Source organism: Poecile atricapillus, chromosome 13 (genome assembly GCF_030490865.1).
Source record: "Poecile atricapillus isolate bPoeAtr1 chromosome 13, bPoeAtr1.hap1, whole genome shotgun sequence".
NCBI classification, from domain to species: Eukaryota; Metazoa; Chordata; class Aves; order Passeriformes; family Paridae; genus Poecile; species Poecile atricapillus.
The window spans coordinates 6,981,195-7,003,406 of NC_081261.1; the positions used below are offsets into that span (position 1 = coordinate 6,981,195).

Sequence of the window (22,212 nt, forward strand, 5' to 3'; positions counted from 1 at the left end):
CTCACAGCACCTGCAATGAAACCACTGATCACTGTGCTGCTAAAGGGGAAACTGAGGCAGACTTCAGGAGAAATTATCACAGCCCCTTGGAAAAACCCCATGACAGCAGCTGGGGCTCACACCATTCCTGCCCTGAGGTCCCCGTGGCTTTTCTGACTTTTATCTTCTGGGAATTAAAGTGCTCATAGGCAGCTGCTGTTTGTGGGGAAGAATTGCTGAACCCTGGGGGAGTGCCAGATCTCCACCAGCTGCTGGGATGACTTGCCAGCAGGGCACTAGGTAGGCAGGAAGGGTGCAGATCCACTGCCCATGCCCTGGGAAGCTGAGGCAGCATCAGGCACGTCTGCAGTGGCATTTTTTAATGACAGTCTCACTGGAAGAAGGAAAAGGGATGCTCTGGAGTTGTAGCCAGAGCAGTCAGGGTGGAGGACATCAGGGTGCCTGGAGGAAGCCAGGTCCTGTAGCCCTGTGCAGGCTTTTGCCAAGCCAGGAACGCCAGAGAGCTTTCTATTGCATGCAAGAGCACTGTGGCCCTGTCAGGAAGCAGAGGGGCCCATGAATTATGAGCACTGTCTCTCAAGGCCACCATATTTCTGCCTAGCACAGCTCCAGAGGATGCAGGAGGCTTCTTTCTAGCTTCCTGTTGTTTACACAGCTCACCAGTGTGTTTGCCCCGCCAAGTTCTCTGCCCTACGCTGCCAGCACACACCTTTGCTACAGCTCCTGGGCCCTCAGCTCCCCGCTCCTTCCCTGTTACCCAAAGCCTCTCCCTTCTATCCCAAGCCATGTTTTTGGACAGACCCTCCCATCTTCCACCCAACCCACATTTCAAAAGCATCTTGCAGGCTGCAGCAACCCAGGTCCCTGACATATTTGGGCACTTCTCCCCACCAGCCTGTCTCAGTCTGAAGAGGTACCATCATTCCCCTGTGAGACACCAGCAGCACCTCTACCTGGGAGATTTCTCTCCTGGCTTTTGCTGAATCAAGGGCAGCAGGAGCACCCCTGGGAGCTGCACCCTTGTGTGTTGCACCATCTGCTCTCCAGGCCAGCACCAGCCAGTCAGTGACACCCCTGACTCTTGGACCCAGCAGGGCTTTAAGGCCTTGGGGCTGCGCAAAATGAGCTTTCCTAGGCACATGTGAATCGACTTCACCCCTGCCTTTCTCCACCCTTAGCAAGGAAAGATGAATTCCCAGGCCTGTGGGTGAAGACATTGCTCAAGACACCTGTATCTGTTCCCTGTCTCAATTTTCACATCTACAGATTTTCGCCTCACTGGTGGTTGCAAGGCATCCTTATAAAGCACATCAAAACTGTGTAACTGAAAGACCCAGGAAATTTTGCAGAGTTATTGCACAGGGCCATCAGTTTTCTGACACAAAGCTGTTTTTGCTGCCTTTTTCCCAGCTAATTTTCTCTCTGTCTCTCCCCTCTTTCTCCTGCTTGTCCCTGGCTGCTGGATTAGCAATAGCAGGCACCGAGCAGCAAGGCGCCATCAGCGGGACCGGATGCCCGAGTGCAAGGACTGGAAAGACGTGTCAAGGCAGGATGCTGTGAACCCCATCGAGAGCATTGACACCTGGGTGGAGTTTGTGGAGGGGCGGAACAAGGTGAGGCTGTATCCCAAACCTGTCCTGGGACAGGGATCTGGAGACAGGCACGGGACTCCTTTGCAATCAGCCAGGAAAAGTGGCCTGGAAAGGGGCCTGGCAGAGACAGATTTGGGAAGGGCTTCACACCTCTGCTTCTAAAGTAAACCATCAGTGGCAGTTCCTGGCCCTGGGGCTCCACAGTACCAGGCAGCCCCAGGGCGAGGGAGAGCTGTCATCTTTGAGAAATTACCCTGTGTCCAGAGAGGCTCCCACTGGAGCTGGCTGCACAGGAGGGATTTCATGGATTGTAATTGAGCACAAGGCATCCAGCTAGGGAAGACATGTAGGACAGTTGCTCTGGGGGCTTCCATGGCCATTTCTGAGCATTTTGCATGAACTCTGAGAACCAAACCCTGCAGAGCATCCTGGGCAGAAGAGCAGGAGTCACAAACTGACCAGGAAATCTCTGGCCTTGGGAAGGTACATGTGTCTGGTGGGGCATTTCATCCAGCTGTCCTCATCCTGGTGGGGTGAGGGTGGTTTGGAGAAGCTGGCATCCATTCCAGAGCATCACTCTGCAGCTTTGTGGGTGGGAGCAATGTGTGCTCCACAAAGCCACTTCACTATCACAGCATTTCCTCCCTGGAAGGAACATCTCTCCCTCGTTGCAGTGTGTGACCTGCTTGCAGCCTGTTTCTTTCTGTCTCCCGGGCAGCCATGAGTGTCAGGTCTGCGCCATGACGAGGTTCCTGTCCCCACTGGTGTCAGGCACCAGCCGCTCACAGAGGGATGCAGAACAAACAAATGGGCCCCTGTTTCCGAAAGTCACTTCCTGTTTTCCTACACACCTCTAAAGGCACTTCCCGTCCCCTGGCCTGGCCGGGAGTTCATCACTCTGCCAAAAGGGTGGCAAGGGCAGATGATTCTCCTACCAGAGCAGCTGAAGGGAGAGTGAGGGACTGATGTTCCCCAGGGATGCAAGCAGGAGTGGTGGGACCTCCTGGGTGAGAAACCCTTGTGTCCCACTACAGATGTGACACTAGTATTGGTTCTTTTTGATCTTTCCCTCTTTTCCCCATTTTATTTCTCCTATTCCTCAGTCTTTCTCATTCCAGCTGTCTGGTTGTAATTGTCCTGGAGCTTCAGCTTAGGTTGTGCATCCCCACGAATGTGCAAGAGCATTGGGAGAAAAGAGTTCTTCCATTTACAGTGGGATGCTACATCCTAAAATATGTTTTCTCTCTCTTGTTTTCCTTTCTACCTGTCTTCTCTTACCATTCTCCTGTTTTTTATTCCATCTGTAATGTCCAGAATGAGCCACAGGATGTGCAGTGCACAGCCATGCACTGCAGGCAGAAGGATGATGTCAGATCAAGAAACCCCAACTCAAACATAACACTGCAGATTAGAAGGAAAATCCCCAAGAAACAGGAAAGGCTGCACACAAAAGTGCCAGTAATAGGGTCACTCTGGTTGTATGAATAACCCCAAGAAACGGAAAAGGCAATGCACAAAAGTACCAGTAATAAAGTCACTTCAGCTGTGTTGAGTATGCACTGAATGAATGCCTGTTCCTTCTGGTTAGCACAACCTCAATACATTGCCCCTCAGAACGGAAATGCTTCCCAAAGTCTATGGGATGTAAAGGCTAAGAAATTCCCCTGTAGGAACATGTTCATTTTGCAATTTAAACAGCATCTCATTAGAGGGGTTTCTGCATATGTTTAACTTGTCATTTAAACTGAAGCCTCAAACTGTGAGTCTCCTCTAAGGGGAGTGCTTGTAACACATTTGGTAACTCACACATGTGCTGTGTGAGCCAGGAGGAGGAGGATAGCAGCCTTATTCCCCAGCTGCTTTTCCTGGCTTATTTGGAGGCAGCATCCTCTGAGTCCATGCTCCCAGGATGGCAGCCTGGCTGTTTGCCCAGTCTTAATCATGTCTTGCTAGAGGGAGAGATGAGGAAGCTTTTAGGACAATATCTATGTACACTTGGAATTCAAAGAAAGATGACAGCTATTCCTGAAGGGATGAGAGCTGGGATGTTTTCACAAGTTTGATTTCTCCTTATGAGTAAAAGGAGTGCTTGCAGGTCTATAAGTACCCATAAATTCCACTGAACCCTGTGGGACACTAAGTAGTCACTTAACTGCAAAGGGCTCAGGGAATTAAAGCCCTGGTGTCCTTTCCCTTTCTTCCCAGTGTTATAAATAAAGCTTGTCAGGAGCTTAACCATCCCCTCAGCCCTGCATCATGTTACTGTCCCCCTTGCTGGGCACTGTCCCCATTGTGACCTGAGGTGCTTAACAAGAAGTTTGCTCCCATGAAGAGGCATCTATGCTGACTGGACTCCATAAAAAGATCCAGAGATTTGGAATAAAATCATGTTGTTGTTGGTAGAGACAATGGATAAAGCTTGAAATGCACAAAGAGCTGTAGAATAAGGGTCTGTTTTTGCATAACCCTTTCCCAGGGTTATGCAACAACAGCTGTTGGGGGCTTTGCCACCTGCCAGAGAGCAGCAGTCATCCTACGTTGCTTCCCTGATGCTCTTCCTAACTCCTCCTTATGTTCTCTTCCCCCATCAGACAGTCAGCAAACTGGCCATCCAGGAGGCCAATGTCTCAGCCATGTACAAGTGTATTGCCTCTAATAAAGTGGGTCGAGATGAGCGGCTGATCTACTTCTACGTGACCAGTGAGTAGTGTAAAACCCCTCCCACCTGCACCAGCCAAACTCTCTGCATCAAAATGTCAGGTCCTGCCATTCACAGTTAGGATCTTCAACAATAATTGGAAAGCCAGCAGGAAAGCAGGGCTACCCCAGAGCTCTGCTGGGTGGCAAATGTCTGAAGCCCTGGCAGCTGATAGCACAGGCAGAGTTTGTCAGGCAGACCTGGGAATGAGCCACCACTGCCTGTTCCTAGGCCCTGAAGCAGTCCTGGCAGGTCCTGGGCAGGTCTTGGGCTGGGGACATCCCGCTGGCACAGGCAGCTCCCTGGGCTGGGGATGTGTCTGGTCCAAGAGCATCCTCTAGTGGCACCGCCCGACCCTATCCCAGGCCAGGTCCCGCTGGCAGTGGTCACTGTGCTCCCGGCAGTGATCCCACGGGATTTTGGTGGTGGGAGGAAGTTGATTTTGTAGGAACCAGAGTCCAGCTGTGTGGGCTGGAGTCATGGCCCATAAGGGGCTGTATGAGCCTCCTGCCAGTGGTATTCCGTCCTGACGGGAGCTTGTCCCTGTCTGCTGAGACAGGGAGCCCAGCAAGGGAACAGCAAAAGCTTATCCTATGGAATGAGAATTCCATAATAAAATTCCCAGCCCAGAAGGCTGGGCTCATGGCCCCTGTGGTAGTACCTGTGCTGTCAGAGCCACCAGCTGTTGTGAAACTAGATGAACATCTTCAGTCACTGCTTCAGTAATGCTCTCTGTGTGTCCAGGCTGCTGTGTCACTGCCTGCCCTTGTGAAAGTGAGTATGTGTGCAAACCAGAATGCTGCAGCTGAGCTGGGAGCAGTAACAGCCTAATTCAGACCTCGCGGGCTTGTTTCATTTGTGATCCCATCTTAATTTAACCATGGGACTTGAGCATATCCCATAGCACTTGCTGGATTTAAGCTGTGGTTGCCAGCAGTTTGCATGTCACAGTTCTGGTCTACTGTGGTTTCCTTTACCCTGGCTGAGGACAGGCACATCTCCGAGAGCTGAGCCCAAGGAGACAATTTCATTGTGTCTGGCAGCTCAGCCATGGAAAGTCATTCACATGTTCATTTCCTTCCTGAAAGCCATTCCAGATGGGTTCGAGATTGAGTCCCAGCCCTCGGAAGAGCCCATAGAGGGGCAGAACCTACAGCTGAGCTGCAATGCAGACAACTACACCTATGAGAACCTGCAGTGGTATCGGCTGAACCTCTCCAAGCTCCACGATGAAGAGGGCAACCCCCTCGTGCTGGACTGTAAGAACGTCCACCACTATGCCACCAAGATGCAGGGGGAGCTGCGCTTCCAGCCTGACTCCAATGATGCGACCTTGCTGCTCACCATCCCAAACATCTCCCTGGATGAGGAAGGAGATTATGTGTGTGAGGTGCAGAACAGGAAGACTCGGGAGAAACACTGCCATAAGAAATACATCTCTGTGCAGGGTGAGGGTCCACAGGGCTGGCGGGAGTGACAGAGGAGAGCTGGTGCTCTTGCTGCCATCAGCTTCCCAGTCCATCCCCAGGGGAAGCCACACAAGCAAATTAAACTCAAGGTGGCAAAGGCAGGGCACCTGGGTTCTCAAGACACCCTTCAGCAGGGGTCAGAGACCCAAAGCCCCCCAGGAACACAGATATTCTTTTGATCAATCAGTTTCCCGTTTTCCCCTCCTCCTCTTTGTGCTGCTCCTCCAGCCCTGGAGATCCCCCGCCTCAAGCAGAACCTGACAGACATTTGGGTGAACGTCAGCGACTCCATAGAGATGCGCTGTAAGGTGGACGGCAACCATGTTCCTGAAATCAGCTGGTACAAAGATGAGAAACTGGTGGAAGAAGTGTCAGGTACAGTGGGCTGGGGGTAGATCACAGGCAGGGCAGTATGTCCAGAGGCAGGAGAGCTGAATACTGCTGGATTCTGGGAGCTGCTGTGCCCTAATAAAGGCACCCGTTCTCTGAATCAGCCAGATCCTGGTTTTAATCACATTCTGTCCTAATTTGATGCAGTCTCACTGGCTAAGTCTGTGCCCTAGGGCCTGGCTCAACACTGTCTGTGCTTGTGCACGTTCAGCTGGAGAGCAGGGAGAGAGAAATCATTCATGTTCTTACTCTCAGCCCAGTGCTTGGCATCTCTGATTATGCAGGGACTGACCCAGATCTCATAGAAGGAACGTGCAAAGGATCCAGGCAGATTGCAGAGGGGAAAGGAACAAGTTCTGAAGCTGAAGCAGAACTTGACACACCAGCTGGACTGTCTGGGCACTGTCCCTATTCAGCACGTTCAGTGAGGGATTTGTACCCTCCGTACACTGCCTGGGGAAGGCCCCTCCAGGTTATTTCTGGGGCCATCAAGAAAAGAACCTCTACCAGCTGGTGTGATATCATTCTGCTATCTAAAATAAATCAGCCAAAAAATATGAGCCTTATTTTGACCCTGAGTTCAGTGTACTAATCTTCCCTCCCTGTGAGTGACCACCACATCCCTCTGTGCCTTACAGGGATTGACCTGGCAGACTTCAACCAGAGGCTGAGCATTCAGAGGGTGAGGGAGGAGGATGCTGGGCTCTACCTGTGCAGCGTCTGCAATGCAAAGGGCTGTGTGAACTCCTCAGCCAGCGTCTCCGTGGAAGGTACCAGCAGCCACAACACCCTTGGGGATGTGAAGGGATGGAATAGGAGTTATGACCAAGCTCCCAGGCATCTTCCCTGTGACAGTGGGAGGCAGTGAAAGCTCCTTGGCCTTGCTGGTGGCATGGTGCTCTCACAGGAGGATCTGTAGTCTAGAGCATGTTTAGTTCAGGCAAACATGTCTCCAATCACCCCACATCCTGATGCAGGCCATAAGGAATGGCTGAGTTGGAGCATGGAATGGGAATCTCTGAAGCTTTGATTTCTCTCCCTTCCCACAGGCTCTGATGACAGGACCAATGTGGAGATTGTCATCCTGATTGGGACTGGAGTTATTGCTGTTTTCTTCTGGATCTTACTTATTCTCATCTTCTGCAACATCAAAAGGGTAGGTGACGGTCACTGCCTCAGGCAGGGGGGTGGCATATCAGGGCTTGGGGCAACACCAGTGCTGTGATGTGGGGCTGCATGACAGCTCCTGCTAAAGGGAGGTCACTGAGTGATGCTTCCAGCACTCTCACTGCCAAGGACAGGGTGCTAAGGGCTGTGGTAAAGGAGGTGATGGGGAATGGCCTTTGCTTGAGGGGGTAGCAGGTCAAGGCAGGCAAAGAATCCAAATCCCATCTGGAAGACAGCACCCCGGGCAGGGAGGGCACCTCCTTACCCTTTGTGTTGGCTGGTTCCTGCAGCCAGCCCACGCAGACATCAAAACAGGCTACCTCTCCATCATCATGGACCCTGGCGAGGTGCCCTTGGAGGAGCAGTGCGAGTACCTGCCCTATGACTCCAGCAAGTGGGAGTTCCCACGAGACCGCCTGCGCTTAGGTGAGCCAGACCCCCTGCCTCCCTTCATGCTGCAGCCAGGGCTTCCCACCAGCCCTACAAACTCACTCTTCAGGTGTCTTAACACACCTCTGTGTATTTAATGCTTTCTCTCTGCCTCAGGCTTCCCATCCTCTTCCCCAGGCTGTCCCTAAAGCCCAGCTGTGCCTGGGAAATCTTTTAAGGTCTGACTGTAGACAGGCCTGAGCCAACTGTAAGCCCAGACTTCCTTAGTGTATCTATACAGGTATTACTGAAAACAGAAGACCCCTGGGCATGGTTTAAAACACATCCCCATATTTTCCAAGTGGGAGTCTGGACAGAACAGCCCAGTTCACAGCAGGTATCCCAAGTTCAGGATTGCATCCATTATTGTTCTCATGTTAAGACACCTACCTGCAGCCTCTTCCCTCTGTCTGGCAGAGTTTAAAGGGCAGCAGGCTACCTTTGAGGCACAGAGCAGTGACATTAGTCCTGGCTGCTGTGCTGCAAGGGGTCATTTACCTTTCCCACACACAACTTGTTGCTCGAGGGCAACAAGCAGCCCTCACTTCTTCATGGCCATTTCCTTCCTCTGCTTTGTCTATGCCAGCTCTGTCTCAGTTCCTCCCATCGTCCTTTCTCTTATTCTCACCGACACAGCAAGCAGCCACCTGAAAGGGCACATGTTCCACTCCTTCCTTTTCCTTTATGATGTTTTTTCTTTCTCCTTCCCATGATTTCCTGTTGGGATTTTTGTTTTGCTTCATTCTATTCTGCCTTTTCTGCACCTGCCTTTCTTCACACTTACTCTTCTTGCCCATAGGTAAAGTCCTGGGTCATGGTGCCTTTGGGAAGGTGGTGGAAGCCTCAGCATTTGGGATCAATAAAAGTAACAGCTGTGAGACTGTAGCTGTCAAAATGCTGAAAGGTATGTGAACAGTGAAACAAAACATGAAATGTGTGTAGACAGCAATTAATGAGGCACCTTTCAAGGAACATTCACCCTGTAATGCTTGTCTTTTCAATGGCTTCTTGGCCTACAATGGCTTCTTAGCCTCAACACAGTTGATCCTCTTTGGCTCCATTCAGCTGCACTGGGAAGCTGAAGTGTTAGAACAGACACCAAAGACTTGGGGAACTCAGCTTTCAAGGAAATTTAGCTGTCTGCAAAGGCATAGAATGCAATCTGTCTCAAAGGATGAACAAGAATCCAAAGCCCCTCTTTGGCAGGTCACTGAAAAAAGTGTGGCTCCCAATTGCCTTCTTCCAAATGTGCCTGTATTTTGTTTATGGGCCAGATCCCGAGCTGGGTAAGGAAGCAGGTTGCAGCTCTTATCCAGCTCTGAGGGCTAAATTGGCTTTGCACCGAAAGCCTGGTCTATCCAGAATGAGATTTTGAACTTTTATAGCCATGCTTTCAAAAAGGGATCCAAAACATTATTCTGTGATTTGGCACCTAACAAAACACTGAGGCAGTCTCTGGCCAGAAGTAGCCTGTACATGGAAATTGTGTCATGGCTCATCTGAACTGTATTTACTGTTTTAAGTGTACAGATCATCTGCACAGCAGAGGGGAGCTTGATGTGCAAGGTTGCTTTACAGTTCTTTGAGGCAAAGCTCTCACTTGGCCATCAGCTGCAGCTCAAGAGAGTGCTTCTGTCTCTCAGGCTAAATTTTCAAACTCTCAAGTAAATCAAAATGCATATGGGGAGGCTGAGAAGTATGAAAAAGGCACAGAAACCAGAGAACACACCCTGAGGGTAAAACAAAGGGTCAAGAATTGATGTGAATTGGACACTTGAGAGAAGATGCAGTACAGAGAGATGGCAGGAGCATGACACTATGTTTTCTATTGAAGAGGAATCATCAAAAGACATCTGAATTTGAGTTGAGACAGCTCCTATCTTCAATTGTGATAAAAAGAATCAGATACCTTTTGTTCCTAATTTTCTTTCAAATTGTTTCACGGCTCGTTATCTCTGTTTAGAGGCCAAAAGGGCAGAGATTCAAACGGGTGCATCCCAGTGAAAGTCTCAAGTGATGTTTTCCACTGCACAACTATCATAAAGAAAAATCTCTTGGGCACAGATTGTGTTGTCCTTTGTTCTGGGTCCCTGCACTTACAGAGAGCACCCTACGTGTTACAGCAGGGATCCTGGGATCTCCAGACAAGGCTCAACATTTCATGTGGGAACATGCAATAACAAAATGTACAAGGCTTTGAGGTCACAGCAAGACTCACATTAACACATTGCTAGAGAAGGGTGGTGAGGAGGAATGAAAAGCTGTGAGGAGGTGTCATGACATGGTTCATGTGTTTCCAGAGGGAGCTACTGCAAGTGAGCACAAGGCACTGATGTCAGAGCTGAAGATCCTCATTCACATCGGGAATCACCTCAACGTGGTGAATTTGCTGGGCGCCTGTACCAAGCCAAATGGTAAATATCCCAGGGTAGCAGGCTGTTCCTCTTCCTAAAAATCAGAGCTTGTCCCCCGTGTCTTTTTGCTGTCCACTTGTGTGATCACAGGGACTTGTGGAGAAGTTATTACTGTGTTTGTGTGCATTTAGAGCAAATGTCACAGCTCAGCATGGCTGCACATAGCACAGGTTGTGGCAAATTGTGACCAACTCAAGCCCTTACATCTTGCCCTAACCTTTGGTCTCTTCTCACCAGGTCCACTCATGGTTATTGTTGAGTTCTGCAAGTATGGAAACCTCTCCAACTACCTGCGGACTAAGAGGGAAGGATTCAGTCCTTACAGGGTGAGTAGCTTCCTTTGCCACTAGGGACCTGTCCCATGTCTAGGGAAGGAAGATGTGCAGCCTAATCCATACTCTGACAATGTGACAAAGATACCCTCTGCCCTCTTCCTGCAATAGTAGATGCTTCCAGGCCAGAATTACAATTTATGAACAGGAAGAGACTGTGCAGCTCATGGGTGCAGGAGTTACAGTGTGCATTGCCTGATGAGGGTCTTGGTTTGGTCCCTTGCCAGGAGAAGTCTCCCAGGCTGCGTATTCAGGTGCAGTCCATCGTGGAGGCTGTGAGAGCAGACAGGAGGAGCCGCTCTGGGACCAGTGACAGCGCCATCTTCCATCGCTTCCTGATGCACAAGAGCCGCACAGCACTGCCCATCCAGGAAGGTAACACTCCAGCCTTGGCAGCAGCTCCTCGCCTGGACCATCAAAGCTATGCCAGACTTGGCTAGCTTGGGGAATGGGCAGGGAATATCAGTGAGGAGCAGGAACCCAGCCTTGGAACCAAGCACTGTTGCATGCAATTCCCTGAACAGGGCTATCGTATTATCTGTTGTCTCTTGTAATAGACACCAGAAACCCAGAAAGGAGAATTAAATCCCTTTGGGTATTTTGGCCTGAAGAAAGGAGAACTGAGGGGGATCTTGTTGAGTCCTCCCTAGGACAGAAATAATGAGCTGACCTTCAAAGCCCCTTCCAGTCCTGTTCCCTACAACTCTGTCTCACTGACATGTGCTGGAGGCTGGACTCTTTCTCCTCACACTTGAGCAGGTTCCTGCCTTGTGCCTTCTGCCACCTAAGCAGAAAATCTTACAGGGGAGCCGATTACTCCAGTTAGGACTGAGGACTAATTGTATTTCACTGAAAAACTGGCTGTATCCTGCACTCCTGGAAAGAGGCAAAGAGGACAACAGATCACCAATTGTCTAATCATTTTCTGTTACTTCTGAACAGTGGATGACTTGTGGCAAAGTCCCTTGACGATGGAAGACCTCATCTGCTACAGCTTCCAGGTAGCACGTGGCATGGAATTCCTGGCATCCCGAAAGGTAAGTTCAGGCTTTGCTCACCTGATCTTCTGTGCATAAGAGAGATGAGAGAGACCTGACGACAGCCACCTTTCAGGTGACACACAGGGAGATTCAGTGATCTGCCTCACACTCCTTAGGAAATCTGAGACAGACGTGTGTACACAAAGCTGGGAAATCAGTTCTCTTGCATTTCAACCTCTCCTTAACCATCCCTTTTTGAAATTTTTATCTTTAGCTTCTTCCCATTTCTACCATTCCCCCATTAGAGTTCAGGCTTATGGGGGAAGGGAGATGCTGTACACTTTCTGATTATGGTTTCTCTCCCTCTTATTTTGCTCCTTCCTCTTTGTGTGCCCTCAGTGTATCCATAGAGACCTGGCAGCTCGCAATATCCTGCTGTCAGAAAACAACGTGGTAAAGATCTGTGACTTCGGCCTGGCCAGGGACATCTACAAGGACCCCGACTATGTCAGGAAAGGCAGTGTGAGTGCCATTTTTTCAAACCCTTTACAGATTAGGCCCCTGTGATGAAAAGATGAAAAAGCGGGAGTGAAATTACTTGCATGGGTGGGACAAGAAGCCATTGGACCAATGACACATCCTGTCCTCCTCCACCAGCAGATCTCTGTCTCCTTCCTTCTGTCCCTCAGCCTGTCATTAACTTACTCTTCCTTATGCTCTTTCATCCCCCTTTCAATGTTTCTGACCTAACCAATTCCTCCATTGAGAGAGGACTTGGGCTTTTGGTTCTGATTTCCTTCCATCCATTTCATCCCTTTTCTACAAGAAGGGCTGTCCTGGGACATGTTCCCAACTGAACATTTGTGCCTTGCCTCTCGCTCCTGCAGGCCCGTCTCCCACTGAAGTGGATGGCTCCAGAAAGCATCTTTGACAAGGTCTACACTACCCAGAGTGATGTCTGGTCTTTTGGGGTCCTTCTCTGGGAAATCTTCTCACTAGGTGAGTGCTAATGAGGGTCTCGTGCTGCGGAGGGAGACACCTCTACCCACATAGCAGTTTGTGGGTGAGTCTGTGCAGGACAGACAATCTGAAGCACGTCTAAGGACTGATGGGAAGCGACATTGGTGTAGATAAATAAAATATGGAGCCCATATCCACCCATGAACAGAGTGGTGGGGACACTCTGCAGGCATGCAGAGGTGGCCTCCAGCTCTCTGAGGCAGAGAAGCCTGACTCAGGCAGCACCAAGGATTGGGCTGTGTATGAGTACTGGCCAGACCTCTCCGTGTTCTGGGATGAAGGGGAGTCTCAAAAAGGCAGTCTCAAAAGGACTGGTTTCTGATGGCACATTTCATGTTCCCATCCTTCTCTGAACCTTTTTTAGGGGCATCTCCATATCCTGGAGTCCAGATCAATGAGGAGTTCTGCCAGAGGCTCAAAGATGGTACCAGGATGAGAGCCCCAGAGTATGCCACAGCAGAAATGTGAGTCAGAAACCTCAAGGATTCCAGCACTGGTCAGAGCAGAGGCCTCTGTGGGAGGGCAGAAACCTAGCAGATCCCAGCATAGAGCAGAACAGGCCCCTCTGTGGGATGCAGACCTTTAGCTGGGGTAGCTGATGAGCCAACACATCCTTCAGTCTAGGCCATTGCCTGTAGAGCAAGGCAGATGGGTTCTGATCATGGCTCTCTAGGTGTCCTTGCATGCCCATGCTGGGATGGGTCTGTAAATGAGCACTCTGCTTTCCTGCTCTGAAGGGTATCAGAGGAGTCTGACTTAGCTCCTTGTTCCCTGTTACAGTAACTGAATAACAAACCAACACCCTGCCAGTAAGTCCACCTGGCCAGAGTACTGGGGGGGAACAAGGTCTCCTTCACAGTGCAGGAACTGGCTGTCCCAGTGGGGCACCATGTGGGTGGGAGCTGTGGAGTGGGGCAGGAGGGGATTTCTGTGGTGTAAAACAAGCATCTGTTATTGGCAGCTACCGTATAATGCTGAGTTGCTGGCACGGTGACCCCAAGGAGAGACCAACTTTCTCTGACCTTGTGGAGATACTGGGGAATCTTCTTCAGGAAAACGTCCAGCAGGTGAAAACCTCTCTGTGTCCCTGCTCTGCTCTAGACAGCTCTTTCTTCTGTCATCACCAGCTCCCTCGCTGTGACTCATGCTGACTCCATGGTCACTGCAATAGTGTAGGTCACCAATAACACAGAGATTCCTGGGTCAGAGGTCTATTTCCCAGAGCTGTTGGAGAACTCATTTCTGCAACAGCCTTTTAGCTGCATCCTTATAAAACTCTGCTTCTTGCAGGGCAGAAGCCCTCTCAGTCGTCATTCTAGTACTTCCATCCTAATCCCTAGATGATTATTTGAAATTCTTGAGCTGAGTCAAGGCCCTGGTACTTCGGCCTCCTACACGCCTGCATAATGAAAACCAGGACTTGACCAGGGTTTCTGAAACTCTGTCCTCAGATTGAAATGTCAGGGCCATGTGAAGTAAACAACTGTTACATTGTTACAGCAATCAGTAATACAGATTTCTTTGAATGTATTACTAATCACTTCCATGTGGTAACTCACCAGGACATTTGACTGTGTTGAACGTGCAGCTCTGATTTTAACTTTTTCTTGATGTTCCCTTTCAGAAAATGATAGCTAAATGCTTGAGTACTGTCTCATCCTGACATTCCTGGCTTTAACCTTTCAGCACTAGTTCCCAGTACAGGCATGACTAAGCCACAAATGACATTACTCTGGAGCACAGTACTCTGTCCATGTAAACTGGAGAATTATGGGATTATTATGGGCAGTTGTTTTCCTGCTCACACACACCTCCATGCATCATTCACAGCTACTTAACACAAAGGTCACAGAAATTTCCAGCCAGATATTTTGTCCTAGAGAAATAAAATTTATAAACCAGAAATTTTCCTTCCCAGCTCTGACAGCTTCTGCCTGTGGAGCCTTTTCTTGTGGGAAAGTCCTCCCCTTCTTGTAAGGCCACTTACTGTTCTTCCTACCAGGAAGGGAAAGATTACATCCCGCTGAATGACTCTCACAGCTCAGAAGATGACGGTTTCTCCCAGGTGCCTTCCTCTGCCCAGCAAAACTCAGATGAAGAGGACTTTGACATGAGGATACGCTGCCACAGCCTAGCAGCAAGGTGAATCCCATCCAAAAAGGGCAGAGAGAGCACAGCAGGCAGCAAGAAGCCTGACTTGTAAGGGGACCAGAGGGATATGGGGAGAATCCAGATGTTTGAAAAATCACAGGTGATAATGAGTGACCCGAGCATTTAGGCCATAGCTTCTTGCTTATAAAAGCAAAATTACTTTATTTTGCTCATGAGGAAGTGCTGATTTGTAAGCCTATCACATTCCTTCTTCTCCTCCAGCTATGCTGCCGAAGTATCATGTAAGGAGCTTCATCCTATCTGTTCCTAACTGACCCAAACAATTAGTCCCAGGCCTCTCCTCTCTGGAAAACTGATAATTTGATGCCTGGGATCTATATGACATTTTCTGCTTATCTCATGTGAAGAGGTTATTGGGGCCTGATTTAGTCAGTCTAGTCTCCTCTGCAGAAGTATTATGGGGTTAAGAGGTCTAAGGTGACCCCATTACCCTCCCCAAATCTACCATTTGGGTCATCCTCCTCCCTGCATGCTTTGGTTGCACAGTGAGGAGGTTGAGTTCAGGTCCTGTTCATTCAGGACATTGACTTCTGCCTTTACTGAATACTGTATGCTTTTGTTTGCAGATACTACAACTGTGTTTCATTCCCTGGTTGTTTGACGGGAGGAAATCAGATCAGGTGTCCATCCAGGATAAAGACATTTGAAGAGTTTCCCATGACACACACAATGTACAAAGCACACCCGGTGAGTACCATCTGAGCGGATATGGGCAGGGGGCAGTCTTTTCTGACACCTTTACTGTTAAGACTGTGGAAGGAAGATCACTCCTACCTTATGTCAGTCTGTCTGTGTCATTCCTGTTCAGTCCATCCAGTCGTATGCACATTCATTTCTTCATCTGGCACACAGGGGTTTCTCTCCAGCACAGTTCACACTGCCTTAGTGGGAAACAAGGATGTTAGATATGCAAACGGGGGGACTATAAAGGACCTCAGAGAGAGCTTGCTCTTCACCCTCTCAAATCTGTGAACACAGCCTGGTTAAGCACACTGAAACCCTGCCAGGACTCGATAAACCCGGAGTGCTTATCTGCAGCTCCTGTATCTTGATCCACATGGCAGTGTGCACAAGGGACCCTCCAGGTCTCTCTGAACTGGACTGGTACTGATATTTCCTCTAGCAGCAGAACTGAAGTCATACCTTTAGTCTCAGAGGAAAATATCACCTCTCACAGATTTGATGGTAATACATCTTCCAGCCAGGGAGCACTCTTTTTTTATTCCCCAAAAATGGCACTGGACTAAGCACACAAATCATACCTTTTTATGTGCTGCTTTTAAAAAGGTACCTAAGAAAATCAGATTCAGCAAAACTATGGAGCATGCTGGTAAAGTGCTCCTACCCCCTCTTCCCCATCACACATACACGTGATCTCATCTCCTGAATGATTTCTCCTTCCTTCCCACTCTGACCAGTCGACAGGGACATTACTGATAACTCCTGTTGCTTCCTTCCAGGACAATCAGACAGACAGTGGGATGGTTCTGGCATCTGAGGAATTTGAGAGGATAGAAAACCGACACAGAAAAGAAGGTGGATTCAGGTACTCCTTAAGCCTAGTCACTGAGGCCTCCCTGCTGCCAAATGCAGTGAGACCAGGAGGCAGCTCCTGGTATCTCCCCATAGGCTGCACTGCATGGAGCTTTCAGCTTTCAGATAAGTCCATGTACTCCTTAATGAGAGGCAAAACACAGGAAGAACAGACAAGCCTGCTGTTTTCTAGGGTTTAAAAATACAAACTGTGCCCATCAATGAGAATGTGCCTGTTAAGATAATGAGGCACAGTGGAGTGACGGTGATAATGTGACTGTTAATGCTTATTGACATTTTCTGGTGAAATATATCAGGGCTTGCTCAAGCAGTGGCAGATGCGAAGGGCAGTAGCTACGTGGCTGCCACCTTCCTCCCTCAGCCCTGACCCATGGGGTACGGAACCCTGATGTGGTGGTGCAAGGATGGGACAGGCCTTAGGAATTCCCACATGCTGCATGGGGTCCGGCAAGTTGAGCTGGCACTCTCAGAGCTGAGGATGTTATGGAAAACTATGTCCTTGACCCAGGCTTTGAAACTGGGTGAGAACCCGTGCAGCTCATCTCTGCCAGAGCAGGCTGCGACCTTGTCTCTGTGACAGTGTGTTGAGCAAGCCATGTCACCTCATACATAGACAAGGCCAGTCCCAAGCCTCTTCCTCACCTCCTCTGCCTCCCAACATCAGATTGGACTGGTCATTGTCTTTTCTCTTAGCCATAGCCCTGCAGCCTTTCTGCTCTTGTATCAAACTGTCTCCTGCTTCGTGTCCTTGTCCTCTTTTCCCTAAGGCATTTTCCTGTTGTCTCCTACACCTGGTGTCCCATCTCCTGGAAAACACTACTCTTAAACCTCTCCTTGAATGTGTCCCTGCCCTTGTTCTTGTGATTTCTTGCCAGTCACCCAGTATTGTCAGGCACTGATTGAGATGGGACATATGATTTCTGTCCACATCATCATCATCATCTTCCTTTGTTTCCTTTCCCCCATCCTGGCAGTTGGTTTATATCAATTTCTGTTATTCCTGCCAGGTCTAGAAGCAATTAAGGCAATGCCTCTTGTCACTCCCTACTCATTGGAGTACCTGCATCTAGAAAGTATCCCAAAAGGTATCTAGAAGAGCTGAAATAAACGTGCCAGGTTATGTGTGGATTTGGGTTAGGGCAAAGAAAAGGGTTTAGAGCAAGGCCTGGTTTTGTGCTTTGAAATGGAGCTCCAAGTCCATTCCTGACCCTGTCTCTGCTGCATGCATTAGAAGATGAAATTTTCTGAAGCTGGGATCTCTCTAAGCAGGACAGAGGTTTTCTAGGAGTGCCAAGGTTAATTCTCTGTGTCTCTCTCCCTCACAGCAGTAAAGGGCCCAGTCGAACCGTGGAGCTGTCAGGGGAACAGTCAGACCTGCGGGGCAGATGTCGGCCATCGTACGGGTCCCAAGTCGGAGGCCAGACTTTTTACAACAGTGAATATGGGGAGCTGTCGGAACACTCTGAGGATGGCAGCTGCACCCCACCTGGAGAGGGGGCCAGTCCCCCCACTCTCCACACTTCCTTCTTTTCCGAGCAGTACTAACGGCACCAGGCCCTGGAGGCCAAGGTCCTCCAGGCACGGCATCAGGGTCACTCAGAGCTTCTCCTTCAACCTATGCCCAAAATCAACAGGGAACCTACCCCAAACGGATGGGGAACACTGATGTCCTTGGAACCACAGCATGAACCATGCAGCACCTCCAGCTGCAGCTTCCCTGTGTCGCGACTGGAGAGAGCACCTCACTGATTCCTCATGTTTCTTTTATTCCTTCACCTCAGACAGATGCATTCTGCCAGAGAGTGGGTGCCTGTGCTCAGCACTATGGCACCTTCTGCCTAACATCCAGCCTCCGCTCAGATCGGCTTCCCATTCAGAAAGCCCATTTCAGGTCAGATATAAATAGATCTGCCTTCGTCTCAAGTTTCTTCCTGGTGTGCAGCCTGAATGTTTTTCCTTGGATTGCTTCCTCCTCCCCTCATCATGATGTCAGCTGCTGAGCTGTGGAGCAGAATCAAAGGGAAGAAATCCCTAGTGGTATTAACAACAAGAGCAGGACATTTTAAAGAGGTGTACAGAGAGATCCTGAGGGATCTTTGTAAATGTTCATGCATGCTGCTCATCCTGAGTAGGTGCCAGCCTCTCCATCTCCTCTGCAAGCAATACCCACACTCCTCTCATCTCTGCGGGGGGGAAACCTGCCACTCTGCCTTATCACTAGAATTATTTTAGCCATCCCAACACAGCTAGTGCTGAGTAGGTCATCAGCTGATGGCTAAAGTGCTTCCGGTGAGATAAACAGCAATTTTTTGCAGGCCTTGTGCAAAACAGGTTCTTTTATGATCTCTGCTGGGAGCAGGTTATTCACAGGTCTGCTGCTTTTGCCTTCCCCTTCTCCCAGAATGGTGCTGAGATCATTTGTTGCTTGAGTGAGAAATTAAAGCAAAGCTAGGTTAATTTGAGCTGGCTTCTAAACATAGAGTTTGCTGGGAGGAAAAAGATCAAAAGGGCAGGGAGTGAAATGTTTATTTTCAAGCTGCTGCAAAGCATTTTGGAAACAATGGAAGGAACAGTGCTCCAGCAATAAGGTGCTCTGAGTTGCATGCCCTTGTGTGTTGACATCACTGAACACATGGAACCCAGCACCTGGCCAGGGTTCAAGCCCTGATTCTCCTGGATGGACAGTTCTGCACCACGACCTTTCCTGTCTCCCAGGTTCCCTGATTCAAAGGAGGCACTCTCTACCCAGCGGACTCCTCTCCAGTTTATTTTGCAGAGCTTCCAGCAGAGCATACCTGTGTCCAGAGGATTAAGAAACGGTTATTTGCTGAGAAAACATCTCCTCACTTTGGTCTTTGTTTCTAAGGGATACCACATGAAGTCAGAGCTCTGGGGAACCTCCGCAGCCCCTCTCTATAGATTTCTGTATTGCTGCCTCACCACTTCCCACCTACTTCTTTCTATCGTGCTCCCAATCCAAGAGCTCAGCCACAGAGCACGGTTACATCACTGCCTCAGGAGTCTGGGTGAAAAGGCTTATTTGAACAGCTTGTCATCATCTCCTCTCCCACATGCCCATGGCTGGCAGCGCTCTGTGCACCAGGACATCACAGCACCAGGGAATTACTGCTTGTGGGCCACACCTCTGTCACAGAGCCAAGGGTTTGGACTCATAAAACTGTGTTTCCTGCCAGATGTACAGCTTTCCCAAACTGTATTTCTTTTCCAGCAGAGGGTTTTACGCGTTTCCCGACGTAAGCCTGTGAGTCCTTATGGAAGATGTTGCCAAGTCTTAATTATAGTTCTCCACACAAGTGTAATGGGGAGATTTATTTAACACATGGGAAAAGCATGCCTGTCATTCAGATTCTCTAAGCCTGTGCAGCTCGTTCAATGTTCCACTCCCTTTTTGTGTCAGCAGGATGACATGGCTGCAATTTCCATGGCAAAAGAGAGGCACAAAACTAGACCAGCTTGAGCCAAACTGGCTCAGGATGTGGAATTGGAAACTGCATATGACAATGAATTCCCTGACTTCTACTGGTGTCCCCTGAAGCTGCCAGGAATTTAAGCATCTTTAAGTAATTGTTACGACTCAGTAAGAATCCTCTGGCAGGAGCTACTGGAGAGCCAGGACAAGGAAGTAGGACAGCCAACAGGGTGTAGGCCAGATCAAATTCTCCTGCCCTCATCTTGCCCTGCTTTTTGAACTGGTGGTTCCTTTGGCAGAAGGAAGGCTGCATGTGACTTGTGTTGCTAGAGGTTTCCACTGGCATTGATGGTGGTGACCAGCTGAGTTAAATTCAGGCTGCTTGCTGGGTGATGTGCATCCATAGGATCCAGAGTCTCTTGTTTCCATCACTCCATGAAGAGTTCTCTGCCTGGAAACAGCCCCATCTGAGACAGGGCGCAAGAAAGAGGACTACAAACAACATAATAGTTAAAAAAACAGATTTTCAAAGTAGCTGTAAGTCCCTGACCATATGTAAGGGATAGGTATGTGCCAGCAAAGAGTGACATTTGCTGGGCAGTGGCAGGATTCCTCATCAGAAAGGTGACAGAGGCATCTTAGTGCCCAGGCTGGTTGTCAGCATGGACATCCAGCCAGTGCAGCTGCACTTTTTCTCTAGGTTTAGCTGTAAATTTCTCACAAGCATCCTTGTGGAGAAGGGTTGTTAAATCCATTGTTAATGATCTCCTGCTTCACCCTGGGGAAAACACTTCTGTGTCATCTGATTTTTGAACATTCGACTCCACAGAAGTTTATTTTCTCTCTCTTGCACCATCTAGATGGGGGGTAGAATCAGATCCTATTGTGTCTGTGTCAACAGCATTGCATGAACAATGCAGCCTGATCAGAGCAAAAGCTGACTCCTCTTCAGACACTCCTGCTGATGAAGTACAACTGTAGTGTGGGAGATTGAAGAGCTGTTGAGACAATTGTACTTTTGCTCTCTAAAGGTATACTTAAATTAGATGTGCAAACCTGATAACCCTTCCCACTCCCTTGAATTATTTCTGGCTTTTTATTTTTACAGTCTCCAGATAAGCATGAAGTGAAGCTGGTCTGTTTTGGTTTTAAGATATGAGACAGGAATGTTGTCTATCTTTCTACAGCAGCAAGGGAGTATTTCAATGTTTAAAACCCAGGTTTTGATACTTGTGCCTGCTCTGTTCACAATGCATTCTCTCTTTTGTTTTTTGTTTTGTTTGGGCTTCTTAACGGAACTCAACATTGAAGCTAAGCTATTCATCATCATCACCTTCCTTTAAAATGGCTGCTTCCACTCTATGCTCAGTCTCACTTTCCTTTACAAAGTGTTGGTGTTGAGAGGACATTCCTCCTTCCTGAAAACAAAGTGTTGGGTCCCCTACTTGCAAATACATGTGTCTCTGAAGGAAAACCTGTTTATCAAGTAACACTACATTTATATTGCAATATTTTCGCCTGGTACCTGTGGTTGCTCTAGCAGCATTCAATGTTTCAGTGGGCTGCCTTTGAAGCAAGTAGGCTAAAACAGGGGTTATGTGTGAGTACAAAGCATGGTCTGTGTGTGTGTGAGCGTGCTGTGGGTGAATGTGTGGGTATTTGCATGTGAGTTTTCCTACCAGTGAGCGTATGTGAGTGATTGTAACTCACGTTGAGTCTAGTCTCTGGAAGTTCACGGTTATATATCAAACCAGTTAGAACACTGCTTCCTCTCCTCTCCTACTATAGTACTTGTTATCCTTTGTCATTAAGAGTTTTGTTGTAATATCTAAATGTGAAAATTAATAAAGTCGTAACTGGCAGCTGCTCTCTGGTTCCTGGGGCCACCTCTGCCCCTGGGGCAGCCCAGCCCCAGCCCAAGCCATCAGCACATTTTGGGTTTTTTATTTTTACTTTTGTGTCCATTTGCATTTCCCTGCATCCTCTCAGAAACAGCTGGATCTTGTGGCATTTCCATCCAGGATGAAACTCTGGCTTTTCTCATGGTGAAGTCACATATTCTCTTTGGTTAAGCTCACCAAGCAGAAGCAAACACAGCACCCAGCCCTTGCCCCAGACCCACAACCCTTCCCGGCCACCTCGGCCCTGGGGGTGTCAGCCCTGGAGATCTCCAGCCTTCCTGTCTTCATCCACCACAGCAGAGGAACCAGAGACCCCCGGACCCCCCTTCTCCTCAGGGAATCAAACCCTTCCTGGACGCCCTTTCTCAAGGCAATAACAGCCCCCAGACTCCCCTTCTCCTCATGGTATCAAAGCCCCCAGACTCCTCTTCTCCTCAGCACATCAATCCCCCCCGGACCCCTCTCCTTCTGGGGGCATCCAACTCCGCCTCGGACGCCCGTTCTCCTCATGGCACCGATCCCCGGACCGGAGCCCCTTGTCATTCTGGCACCAAATTCCCTCTCAGTTCCTTCCCCCTCATGGCACCGACCCCCTCCCCGTGCGAGCCCCTGGCGGTGCCGCCGGCGGCCGGCAGGTGGCGCCCTCCCCCCGGCGGGCGCGGGC

General features: G+C 49.3%; 1 protein-coding gene across 2 annotated transcripts in view; it reads left to right on the forward strand.

The window, feature by feature from the left end:
• Window positions 1–21,567, forward strand: part of FLT4 (fms related receptor tyrosine kinase 4) — a 57,853-nt gene extending 36,286 nt beyond the window's left edge. The window contains exons 11-30 of one of the 2 annotated variants that reach the window (XM_058848605.1): window positions 1,469–1,613; window positions 4,184–4,292; window positions 5,379–5,738; window positions 5,988–6,134; window positions 6,788–6,919; window positions 7,199–7,305; window positions 7,607–7,742; window positions 8,545–8,649; window positions 10,046–10,159; window positions 10,397–10,485; window positions 10,719–10,866; window positions 11,434–11,528; window positions 11,871–11,993; window positions 12,359–12,470; window positions 12,856–12,955; window positions 13,453–13,558; window positions 14,494–14,633; window positions 15,230–15,350; window positions 16,124–16,209; window positions 17,546–21,567. In XM_058848605.1, the coding sequence (XP_058704588.1) occupies window positions 1,469–1,613; window positions 4,184–4,292; window positions 5,379–5,738; window positions 5,988–6,134; window positions 6,788–6,919; window positions 7,199–7,305; window positions 7,607–7,742; window positions 8,545–8,649; window positions 10,046–10,159; window positions 10,397–10,485; window positions 10,719–10,866; window positions 11,434–11,528; window positions 11,871–11,993; window positions 12,359–12,470; window positions 12,856–12,955; window positions 13,453–13,558; window positions 14,494–14,633; window positions 15,230–15,350; window positions 16,124–16,209; window positions 17,546–17,762 (2,692 nt within the window). In that variant the 3' untranslated portion in view covers window positions 17,763–21,567. Of the gene's footprint in view, window positions 1–1,468; window positions 1,614–4,183; window positions 4,293–5,378; window positions 5,739–5,987; window positions 6,135–6,787; window positions 6,920–7,198; window positions 7,306–7,606; window positions 7,743–8,544; window positions 8,650–10,045; window positions 10,160–10,396; window positions 10,486–10,718; window positions 10,867–11,433; window positions 11,529–11,870; window positions 11,994–12,358; window positions 12,471–12,855; window positions 12,956–13,452; window positions 13,559–14,493; window positions 14,634–15,229; window positions 15,351–16,123; window positions 16,210–17,542 lie in introns of both variants that reach the window. The other variant, XM_058848604.1, reaches the window with a different exon arrangement.
• Window positions 21,568–22,212: the final 645 nt, after the last annotated feature.